The sequence below is a fragment of the Eschrichtius robustus genome, chromosome X (genome assembly GCF_028021215.1).
Source record: "Eschrichtius robustus isolate mEscRob2 chromosome X, mEscRob2.pri, whole genome shotgun sequence".
In the NCBI taxonomy this organism is placed as follows: domain Eukaryota; kingdom Metazoa; phylum Chordata; class Mammalia; order Artiodactyla; family Eschrichtiidae; genus Eschrichtius; species Eschrichtius robustus.
Window position 1 is genome coordinate 8638857 of NC_090845.1, and position 12029 is coordinate 8650885.

At 45.0% G+C, this 12029-nt stretch overlaps 1 protein-coding gene across 5 annotated transcripts in view; it reads right to left on the reverse strand.

Annotated features, from left to right (window-relative positions):
• Nucleotides 1–12029, reverse strand: part of MID1 (midline 1) — a 615186-nt gene that overhangs the window by 121967 nt on the left and 481190 nt on the right. For 4 of the 5 annotated variants that reach the window (XM_068533512.1, XM_068533511.1, XM_068533508.1 and 1 more), the window contains one exon: nt 5362–6077. In XM_068533512.1, coding sequence (XP_068389613.1) covers nt 5362–6021 — 660 coding nt within the window. In that variant the 5' untranslated portion in view covers nt 6022–6077. The remainder of the gene's footprint in view (nt 1–5361; nt 6078–12029) is intronic. The other variant, XM_068533513.1, reaches the window with a different exon arrangement.

Consider the following 12029-nt stretch of genomic DNA (forward strand, 5'->3'; position numbering starts at 1 on the left):
CTTTATCGGGTTTACGGATGAATATCTGCAATATTATTAGGAATGGAATTTAAGTTTTCATGTAGTGTTAACAGTTGATCATCAGTGAAGCAGCTGACAAGTACTTATTGGGAATTCATTACCTGCAAGACCCTGTGGTCAGTCTTAGGTGGGTGATGGGGCAGTGGGAGCCAAAGGTCTCTGCCTAACTTAGGGTGATGAAATCCTTGAGGGGGACCTACCGAGTGTTCACCTGACTGGATAACTAGGTATACACTGGAGTGATTGTTATGGGTTGGATTGTGGCCCCTAAAATTTCATATGTTGAAGTCCTAATCCCGCATACTTCAGAATGGGACCTTATTTAGGAATAAGGTCATCATTGCAGCTCTAATTGGCTGTGATGAGGTCATACTGTAGTAAAGTGGGCCCTTAATCCAATATGACTGGTGTCCTTTTAAGAAGGGGAAATTTGGGACTTCCCTGGCAGTCCAGCGGTTAAGGTTCTGTGCTTCCACTTCAGGGGGCCTGGGTTCCATCCCTGGTCGGGGAACTAAGATCCCGCATGCCTCGTGGCACGGCCAGAAAAAAAAAAAATTACGCCAAGAAGGGGAAATCTGAACACAAAGACAAGCACACCGGGAGAATGCCATGTGAAGAGACACAGGGAGAAGATAGCCACCTACAACCCAAGGAGAGACGCCTGGAATCCATTCTTCCTTCCCTCACAGCCCTCAAAAGGAATCAACTCTGCTGACACCTTGATTTAGCACCTCTGGACCCCAGAACTGTAAGACAATACATTTCTTTCCTTTAGGCCACCTAGTTTGTGGTCCCTTGTTGTGGCAGTCGTGGCAAATTCATACGGTGACAAACACTAAATTCTCACAGATGAAGGTTTCTCAACCTGGGCACTATTGAGATTTGGGACCAGACAACTCTACGTGGGAGCGCCCATCCTGCACCCTGTAGGATGTAGCAACCCTGGCCTCTATCCGCATATGTACGCAACACACACACACACACACACACACACACACACACTGGCCTCTATCCGCATATGTACGCAACACACACACACACACACACACACACACACACACACACACACACACACACACACACACACACACACACACACACACACACACACACACACACACACACCCTTTCACTGGAACCTGCACTAAACCGGCTACTATTTTCAGAGAAGAAACAAGCTATAGAAGCTCTAAGGAGAAAGGAAAAAGTCTAGCTCAGTTTCTACTTACAACTTCCCCAATGGCAAATAAAGTACAAGACTTTAAAAAATATAGACCCTTATGATCTATAAATGAAGCTGAAGAGTGAAACCCCATGTCTTCACCTCCAGATGAGAAGGGCTACAGAGGAAGGCTGAGATTTAATTGGAAGCTTTATCAAACTATTATAAAATTATAACAGGATGATCCCTCGGCCAACAGAAGGCCAATTAGAGTCAGAGAAGCAAAACAATGATTTGGAACTTCAGCTTCAGCTGACTTGAAGTCGGACTATGCTGAAATTGAAGGGCAAGGAAAGGTCAATTTTTCTTGGTTTGTGTATTTTTATAGGTGTAACTAGGGGAAAGAAACAAGAGCTGCAACACTGTATGCTGGAACAGAGGAAAAGAAATTACTGCATCGTAATTCCTTGAAAACTCCGGAATGCGTTCTATTAAATTCTCTTACATGTTATGTGGTTCACAAATCAAACTTTTGATCCAAGTTTGGAGGACTGAGAGGCTTCTTAAAATTCAATCAAAACGATGTGAAAAGGTGCACATTATGATATGCTCCATTTAGAGACTTATGCATTTGTCAGGAAGACTTTTCTCTTTTTATCTTAAAACAGAGTTCAGGAAGTGCTGGTTTAATTTTCTCTTTGCTTCAATATTTTAAGAGTACTTCCCAATGCATAGTCTCTGAAAGCATTAGATTCCTGATGCTATTTCAAATGATGTGAAAGATTTTGCTTGCATGAATTCTACATGCTGGAATTTTTTAATGTTTTTTCCTTTTGTGTCTAGAAAAAAAGGTGTAATGTACAAAAGTATATTCCAATCCTCTATATCAACACACGTATACTGAGAGCTCATGTGAGTAAAAAATGTCCCTCAAAGTTGAGTGTTATTGCAAGAAATAATTATTCTTCATAATCACTGCAGAATTCCCCCTCTTCAAATAATGGACTTTTACTAACAGAAGTAAAAAAAAAAAACATTTTCAAACAGCAGACACCTGAATCCTTACATATTCAAATAAGTGAAACAAGTCTATCATTTTATCAATGAAAGCATCCTCAAATTCCTACATGCTTTGTGTTTCCACATCATCACAAGTCCATTTCTGTACGAGATGCTAAAGCCTCAGGAAAATACACTAAAAGAACACATTTACCTGATGAACCTAGGGGCAGGACAGGAATAAAGAGGCAGACTTAGAGAATGGACTTGAGGACACGGGGAGGAGGAAGGGTAAGCTGGGACGAAGTGAGAGAGTGGCATGGACATATATACACTACCAAATGTGAAATAGATAGCTAGCGGGAAGTAGCCGCATAGCACAGGGAGATCAGTTCGGTGCTCTGTGACCACCTAGAGGGGTGGGATAGGGAGGGTGGGAGGGAGACGCAAGAGGGAGGAGATATGAGGACATGTGTATACATATAACTGATTCACTGTGTTATACAGCAGAAACTAACACAACATTGTAAAGCAATTATACTCCAATAAAGACATTAAAAACATGGTTAATAAACCAAAAGAAAAAAAAAACACATTTACTTTTTTCAGATCAAAGTAATTAACAAAAATACCCTGTCTTGGTTTTGGTCCTTTCAGTATGCTATTACTTTCTTCAAAAATTCAATGTTTATATTGTACTTAGGTTTTGAAGTGCCAGACACCCAAATGTCATCTATTCTATGATTTTTTAAAAAATTCTAACCTAAGTGGCATGTTTTAGAACAAACAGGCTATGCTAGCATGTTATTTGTTTAAATGTTCATAAGCACATTTTGTGAAATGGCTGTAAATAAATGCTTATAAGCATATTTTGTTGAGCGGCTATAAATGTGTTTTGGTGCACTGGGTGCTGTTTATATGCTCATATTTCTGGAATTAGAAGACAAAATCCACTAGATCATTAATTCTCAGGCCCTCCCGGTGACAGTATAAATGACCGCTAACCCATTGGCTTGATTAGACAAGTGTGCAGGGCTCATAATTGAAGAGTTTCATTTTCATCACAAAAAGGGCTAGGGCATGTAAGTGTCACCTCTTAAATTTGGAGATGTAAATAACTAAGAACTCCTCTGTGACGGTACCCAAGTCATGAGAAGAACTCAAGGATCAGGTTTAAATATCAAGTCTGGGAGCTGCTGAATATGGAACCTCATTGTGGTGCTTTGACAAATGGTCATTACACGCAGTGTCAAGCCAATTAAAGGAACATTTTTTGGAAAAAAAAAAAAAAAAACGATCTGGCAGCTTTACGTTTCGGCAAGCAAAAACACCTAGGTCCTTGAAAACCAACTTATGGTTACCAAAGGGGAAAGGTGGTCATGGGGGGGTGATAAATGAGGAGTTTGGGATTAACATATACACACTACAATATATAAAATAGGTAACCAACAAGGGCGTACTGTATAGCACCAGGAACTCTACTCAATACTCTGTATTAACCTAAAAAGGAAAAGAATCTGAAAAAGAATATATATCACTGAATCACTCTGCTGTGCATCTGAAACTAACACAACATTGTAAATCAACTATACTTCAATTTTTTAAAAAAGGAAAAAAAACACCTATGTTCAATCATCCTAAACATTCTGTCCCCCCACCAAAAAAGGATGGAGGGATCACCTTGGTTTCTAAAATTTGATAGCCACAGCAATTTCTGAAGAATTTGTTTTAGCAGCACAATTCACACACGCACTGCCTTTGCTATTAAGAACTCCGGAGGTGTGTTTTTGGCTACCTTCGTGCACGACACTAGAAAAACAGTCAGCGTCTCTCTTCCCTTGTCTGTATCACCTCCATCCTCTGGCTCAGCTCCCTAAAGATGGTTTTATACTAGTCACCTCACTTTGAGTGAGGCATGCTGCCCAGGTGATGCTTTTGTTCCCCAAGTGACGTTTGGAAGCAAGGATTCACTTCGGCATGCCCAACTCCCTCAGCGTACCAAGAAATAGCCAAACCAAATCACAGATGTGGTCCGTTCATCCCAGCATCCCCCAAATAAACGACGTGGTCCTGGTAAACACAAGCCCCCAGCAGCGCCGAGCAGAAGTGATAGGAACCATTTGTGAGACGTGACGATGAGCTCTGAGCGGTAATACCTTTGATCATGTGATTCATTTTGTTTGCTCAACAACACAGTGTGTGTTTGTCCTGAGAGGAAGGACTTCAATATATATTTACGCAAAGCTCTTAATTTATACTTCCTTTCCTTTTAATTGGCATCTTGTTATCTAAAATTAGCTGGTGAACAGAGTAGACAGAGCGTCTCATGATCAGAGCAAACTCTCTCGGCTGAGTTTGCAATAATTAGACCCGCCATCGCCCGCAGATGAACAGACACCTGGAGGCCTGGCTTATTTCTTCCCTGGTGCCTTCTCTCCATATTTAGAGAGTGATTTTTTAAATCTGACGTATAGTCATATTAATTATCATTCCCTGAGGTGGAGTTTGGTTCCTAATTCATGTTAAAAGTGAAGTTCAAACATTCTTGCCGGTAACCTTATGGCATAAAAAGCCTCCACGAAAAGGAATTCTTTCGTGAAACCCGAGACGATCGGGACACTCTAGTTCACCAATACGCTGGATATCATTTACGCAAGGAATAAAAGGTCACATGTCCTCTAAAGTCCCACATTTGCTATAGGCATTCCTCCTTCTATTCTTCTGTTTGGGCAGTAACCAGATACAGGTACGATGCAAGTGAAATGAGTTTTCCCTGATGAGTAAGGAAAATAAACGCCCCCAAAATGCCCAAACCCAGATTTCATCTGCCATTCCTTCTCACGCGTGCACGCTCTCTCTCTCTCTCCCCCTCCCTCTCTCTCTCCGCCCCCCCCCGCTCTCTCTCTCTCTCTCTCAACTGCAAGGATTGAAAATGATCCAGATTTTTCCGAATTCGCCCTCACCTTGACAACGCTAACATTACAAGCAGCAGTCAACTTTTCCAAGATACCCTTATTGTGTAACGTGGCTAGGCTGCCAAAAGGACGTGCTATAACGAATCAGATAACAAAGGCGAAGAGAAAACCTTCACCTGCCACGTAGCTAGCAGTGAATATACTTTTTCTTTCCATGACATTTGCTGGCAGAAAGGGGTTTGGCTTAAGGCGGATCGGACTAACCTTCAATTTGTCATAGCGCTCACTCAAAGCTGCCACCTGATGGTCTCGGTGCCGCCCGACCAGTTTACACAAGGCACAGATTAACTGGTCATCGGTCACGCAGTACATATTCACCTTCTCAACCTCGTGCTCCAGGCACATCAGCCCCCGGATGTGCGAGTCCGGGATGGGCTCAATCAGACGGTGGCCTGTGAAGGGCTTCTTGTTCGGATGAGTGGCTTTCAGGCACTCGTCACAGTAGGACACTTCACAAGTGACACAGGTCTTCACGGCGTCTTGGGCAGGATCCTGGTCACAGAACTGGCAGAGGACTTTCTCGGCCGAAGTCATGCTGTTGGCGTCGAACGGCCGCTCCCGGCGGGTCTCGCTGGGGGAATTGGGCCCGCTCACCGAAGCTTTCTGGAACCTGTCGATGATGTTCTGCAGGGTGACGTTGCGCTTGAGCCCGTCTAGACCTCGCTGGCTGAGTGTGATGACATGTCGGCAGGTGGGGCACTGGAAGGCAGTGACGGACTCCACGGACTCGTTGGTGGCGCAGTGTGACACCAGGATGCGGTGGGCGCAGCTGAAGCAGAGGCTGTGTGCGCAGGGGAGCAGGAGAGGGTCCTCAAAGAGCTCCAGACAAATAGGGCAGGTCAGCTCCGACTCCAGTGTTTCCATCTTCAGGCAAAGCTCTCCTGGGTCATCAGCAAAATCCAAGGAAGCTGATCAGCTATCTGGAAACAGAACGTAAGATTTGATCAGGCGCGAGGGGGTCAGCCATGGGGGGCTGTCAGCTTTGAACACATCTCAGAATAATTCCCAACACAGGTCACGGAAGGGTAAATGTGTATACATTCCAAATAATTCTCTCTCTATTCACTGGGGAAATGCGGGGTGTGGGGAAACACCCTAAGCCAGCAGACCAGCTAACATTTCCTCAAGGTTCCCGTCACTGAAAGCAGCATTTTTTTTTTTTTTTTTTTTTTTGCAATTTTGTTCTTTAAAGGATCTCACTCCAAACTGGCAAGTTCTTGAAACTGTAATTTCCATATCTAATCACAATAATCCTACTGTGCCACGGCCAGGTTTTCCTTGCGTTGAAAATGAAAATGTAGAAACATTAATTAATGAACTATGGAGTCTTTCATAACTTTGAATTTATGAACTTACAGGTTAAGTATACGTGTTTTAAGGGCCTCTACTCTGCGATACCGAACCAGGCTTCAGAGAAGGAGAAAGGCACTTACTGTAGAAATGGGCATGAAATGTGTATGAAATCAAACACGTGATTGATTTCAGGGGCAATGATAATGCTTCAGCAGGGGATGTCAGTTTCCAAAATACATTCCCGAGAAAAAACAGTGACTTTCACAAAGATGACTCTGATAGAGGCAACGTTTCTGGCAGGCGTTTGTTACTCTTCTGAATAATTCTATTGTTTAATCCAGCGGTGGGACGTGGGTGGGCAGAGGGAAGCAAAGAAAAATATCTGGGGGCCTTTTCAGCGGCGGCGGTGAGCTTGGGGACCAATGACTAATAACGACATAGTTCATTAGAACAAGGATTTTCGTGGCTACAATATTCATTTGCTAAGCTGTAACAGTGGGGACGATTACAGTTGAGAAAGCAGTTGAAGGTAGTCGCAGTCGTCCGAGGAGATTTACAAGGGCTGCCGACGGACCCTGCACAGCCCTCCCGGCCTGAAATCTCCCATCAAGGGCTTGCCACTGTCGCCAGCGACAGGCCAGGCTAGCAGGAGGTCCAGCCTCACACTCAGAGCCACGTTGGCCCGGGCACGACCTCCGGCAGCTTTGTTGCTCCAGGCGGCCTTCGGGTGGCCCAGCTGCACGCTCCCCTTGCCGGGAAGACTTGCTGCTTTTGTGAACTCTCGCCTGCCTCCCCTTCCAAAACGGGAGGGTGAAGAATCCCACATAAACCCCTGCTCATTAAGAGGGAAGAGGCCTTATGCTCATTAGCAGGCCTGGGAACCAAGCCCCTTTGAACCTTCTCCCTTTCAAGGCCATTAGCAGAGGTCTGCGCAACGGTGACGGGCATATTAGACGCAGCCCACTGCGGGCTGTGGGAGAATCGTGCAGTTCACCCAGTAGATGCAAGGTTCAAATCACACTCCGGGGGGGTTTTCTCAGCCTGATTCATAGGAGGGCTTCACATCCAAAGCTATGCTTAGTGATTCTGACAATCAGCCTTTCTGTATTCACACCTCCATTTATTTACAAAATTCGCAATTTCTAGAATGCCCTGACCCTCTCTGAAATAGCATCCCTCAGAAATACCATGGGGTGCTTTGGTTAAACTAATGCTCATCTTGCTATCAACTGAACGGTAACTGATCATTAAAGTGTAAAGTATGTGCTAAGCTTGTTAAAAATTAAAGAGCTGCTGGCTTCATAGAAGCCTGGCATCTTAAAGACCTCTCCAGCCATCCGCTAATGTTAACTACATAAGAAAGGATAAATGGGCGGCTGAGATTTGAAATATTAAAGCTTTCTCATCTTTCCACAACCTACAATGGAAACCCCAGGGCTGCTGTTGTGAGAAACTTACCATCCCCGCTTGTTCCCGGCCAACCCTTCCTACAGATAGCTTGGAAGAAATGGAAAGGTTTTACCCATTAATCATCATTTTGGTTCATCATGGAAAAACAGAATTCTCTCTACATCAAATTTCTTCTCACTTCCCATCAGAAGCATGTAAAGGAAAAAGGTAGCCCCTGTGGTCTGCTTCGTTCTCAGGTGAAACAAAAACACCTACCGACGGATCTCAACAGGGGGCTGAGCCTCAACTATGTCTGGAGAGTTTTGACGATTGTATTTTTCGGCAGGTGCCAGAATTCCATCCCGGAGCGGTGCAATCAGAATTTCTAGAGGCGATTACACTGCCGACCCCGATGGAGATGCTGACATTTTATTCAAGAGACATTTACCGAATGCCAGGCACTGAGCTGGCTCGAGAAGCCAGATTCTGGCCTCCTCCTCATCCCCTTTCTATGATCATGGACCAAGCCAACAAACATCCTCTCCTACCTGGATGATCGCAGTATTTTTTCTAATGGTCTCCTGGCTTCTGCTCACTCTTGCCCCGCCCCGCCCCCCCCCCCCCATAGCCTATCCTCCATTCAGAAGCCAGAGCCTGTTAAAACACGACAGAGCCTGCCTCGCCTCTGCTCTACCCTCCAGGGGTTTCCCATCTCACTCAGGGAGAAATTCACCAGAATAAAACCAGCCCCAGAAAACACAGACTCAGACAGTGACCTCATTTCCTCCCATGCTACCCCTTGTTCTGCTCTGGGCACATGGTCTCCTTGTGATTCCTCAAGCACGCCACGCACGTCCTGTCTCCCCTTGGCAAGGTCGTTGGAATGACTCTCCGCTCCGATGTCACTTTCTCTGTAAGCCCACATGAAAGCAATTCCCCTAAGACCACCACGACCACCCAGCCACCCATCGCGGCAACCCTTCTTCCCCTGTCTCGGTTTGTTTTCTTCTATGATGTTCATCACCGACATAGTCTATTAGTTTGTTCGCTGCTCCGTCTCTCCCCATGGCCCCAGCATTAGAATATCAGCTCTACGAGAGCAGAGACTTCGCTTTGCTCTTTGAGGGATGCACAGCCAGCACCGGGAACACCGCCTCGCACACAGTAAGACTCGGACATCTGTTGGTTGAGTTAATACAAAGTACTGATGTTGGGGACGAAACCAAAAAGAATAAAACATAACCCTTGCTTTCAAGAATCTCTCAAAAATATGAGAACAGAGGTCAGCAAAGTTTTTCTACCAAGGCCAAGACAGTAAATATTTTTGGCATTGCAGGCCAGACAGTCTCTGTTGCAACTACTCAATTTTGCCACTGCAGCACGCAAAAGCAGTCATACACACTACAGAAATGAAAGATGGTGGCTGTCCGATGGAATTGTATTTACAAAAGCAGGTAGCAAGCTGGATTTGGCGTGCGGATCTTATTCTGCTGACCCATGTTTCAGAAGAGAGGAACATGTCCAGCCAGCCAAAAGAGAAATGAAAAGCACTCTCAAAGAAGTATGAATAAAATGCTGTGCAGGCAACAATGGCCACACTGGGAGAGTAAGACTTCGACAAGCATGTACAAGTTTCGAGTGCTAACGGGAAATGCCATGCGATGGGATTTCACCCTGACATCAATGGACACGATGTGAGTCAAGTGCTCAGGGGCAATTTACGTAAGAATGATTTAATAGCAGCTGCTCAGAACTGGACCTTTTTTCTTTTATTGCCCTAGCACTTGGCGTGGCGCTTTATGCAAGTGTCTATGCTGTAAATGTTGGTTAATTATATTAAGTGATGACAAAATATCGAGATGCAAAGTGAGGTTCAGCCAATTTTCTGAACCTTTGGCCTCTGTGCTGCCAGAAAGGAAGGGATTTTGATTTGATATCTACAGCGGATCTCATTTTTACTACTTTTATCCAGATTTTGCCATGGTAGCGATATTCTTGTTAAACTACTCAACGATAAATTACTACCAAGCATGCATGCCATTCTCCCACCTTAAAAAAAAAAATAGCACGGTTTATTTTCTAGCTTTAAAATCTTTTTTTGAGAAATGAAAATGACATTCATTCTTTCACCAAATACTGAATGAAGTCCCTCTAGGTGCTGAGTCCTGGGACAAGCAATGGTAACACCTGCCCCGCCTCCTCACAGCGATCTTATGGTCTATCAGGGGAGAGAACATACAAACAAATGGTTTTCCAAGATGACAAAAGACACACGCCAAAGACTGGGGGGAGAAGAGAATGGGGAAGCTTCCTGAAGGAGGGCAACATGCAAGTGGGTTTTAAAGATGAACAGGGGTTTCACCAAGCACATAGAGGTGTGAGAGTAGGGGCAGATTGTGTGCCAAATGTTATCTTTTTCTTTTCTGAACTCCTGTAATTTAATTTCCAGGCCTCCGATTAAGAGAGAGAGAGAGAGAGAGAGAGAGAGAGAGAGAGAGAGAGGGAGAGAGAGAGAGAGAGAGGGAGAGAGAGAGAGGGAGACAGAGAGAGAGAGATTCTTAGCTTTCACTACAATGGAAGGAAATCACACGTGCATATCATTGTCAGGAAGTGCTATAGCTCAACATTTTTCTGAATGGGCTGATTGGTTCTCATTCAGAGGAGGATGTCGGTCATCATGGGAAGCCTTGCAACAGACTGGGGACGGAAACAATTCGCAGCTCACACCTCTACTCATCCACCGTTTGAGGTTCAGAACAGGGCACAGAACAGTGAATGAAAGGAGAGAGTTGCGTGGGTGGCCAGATAATGCAGGATGATCTGCAGCTCTGCTATTAGCTGTGTGTCCCTGGGTGAGTGTCCGCAGATGTTCCCTCCAACTCACTCCAATCACATCCCTCAGCAGCAAAGTCTTTGGGCACAGGATGCAGTTAAGCTCTGGATGCTGGAAAGCACTGGGCACCAGACACCTTTTCAAGAAACTTTCTTATAGATTCAAGACTTCGAAGGAAAGCACTTCTTTAAAATGGGAACTGAGTAAATGGATATTTATTTTCCACACCTCTCCCTTGCTCCTTTACCTCCACTCCCACCCCTCATTCTGTGTAGCACTGAGATCGGGCTTTTCTGATTTTCCTCTCTCTCCTCCAGCTAAGCAAAGCCTAGGTGTTTTCGAAAGGGCCAGCCAGCCTTCCATCAAATAGCCATCCAGGCTGATCCACGGACTGCCTTCTCTGATGCCTAGGCTCATGTCTTGCAGTGCCATCTCTTTTCAGAATCCCAGTTCAGCACTGACAGTACTTTGCTTCGTTTACCTACCGTAAGCGCTTCAACTCAGAGCGTGCATCTCATGGGACTCATCAGCTTCCCTCCCAAACCCATCTGCCTTCCAGGCCTCATGGTGCTTCCATTCTCCTGATCGGCACAAGTCAGAGACCCGCCTCATTTTCTACTCCTCCCTTTCTGGGGCAGGCAGAATAACGGCCCCCCCCCCCCCGCCCCGGCAAGGCCGGCCACATCCTAATACCTGACACCTGTGGATGTTTTACATTACAAGGCAAAGGGGAGTTCAGGTTGCAGGTGGATTTAAGGTTGTCAAGCAGCTGACCTTGAGACAAGGGGATTAGCCTGGATCATCCAGGTGGACTGAAGGTAATCACGAGGGTCTTTAAATATGGAAATGGAAGGCAAAAGAGTAGAGTCAGATGATGCCATGTGAAAAAGACTTGACAAGCTACTGCTGGCTTTGAATATAGAAGGAGGCCACAAGCCAAGGAATGTGAGAAGCCTCCAGAAGCTAGAGAAGGTAGACAAACAGATTATCCTCTGGAGTCTCCAAAAGGAATACAGCCCTGCAGATACCTTGATGATAGCCCAGTGAGACCAGTGTCAGACTGATGACCCCCAGTGCTGTTTAAAGCCATCAAGTTTGTAGTAATTTGTTACAGAATCAATTGGAAACTGTACACTCTCCTTCCCCCAAATCCAAACCATTAGCCAAGACACGTAAATGTCAAACCTTAGTAGTTCTTTGACTGGTTTCTCTGTTCTCACCGCCTCCGTGTTGATCTAGATCTTTACTGCATTCCAAGACTACTGCCAAAAACAAACGAACAAACAAAAACCAAAAAAAAACCCACACAAAAATATCTCCTAATTTGATTTATTACCTCCAATCTTTCGTCTTTCAG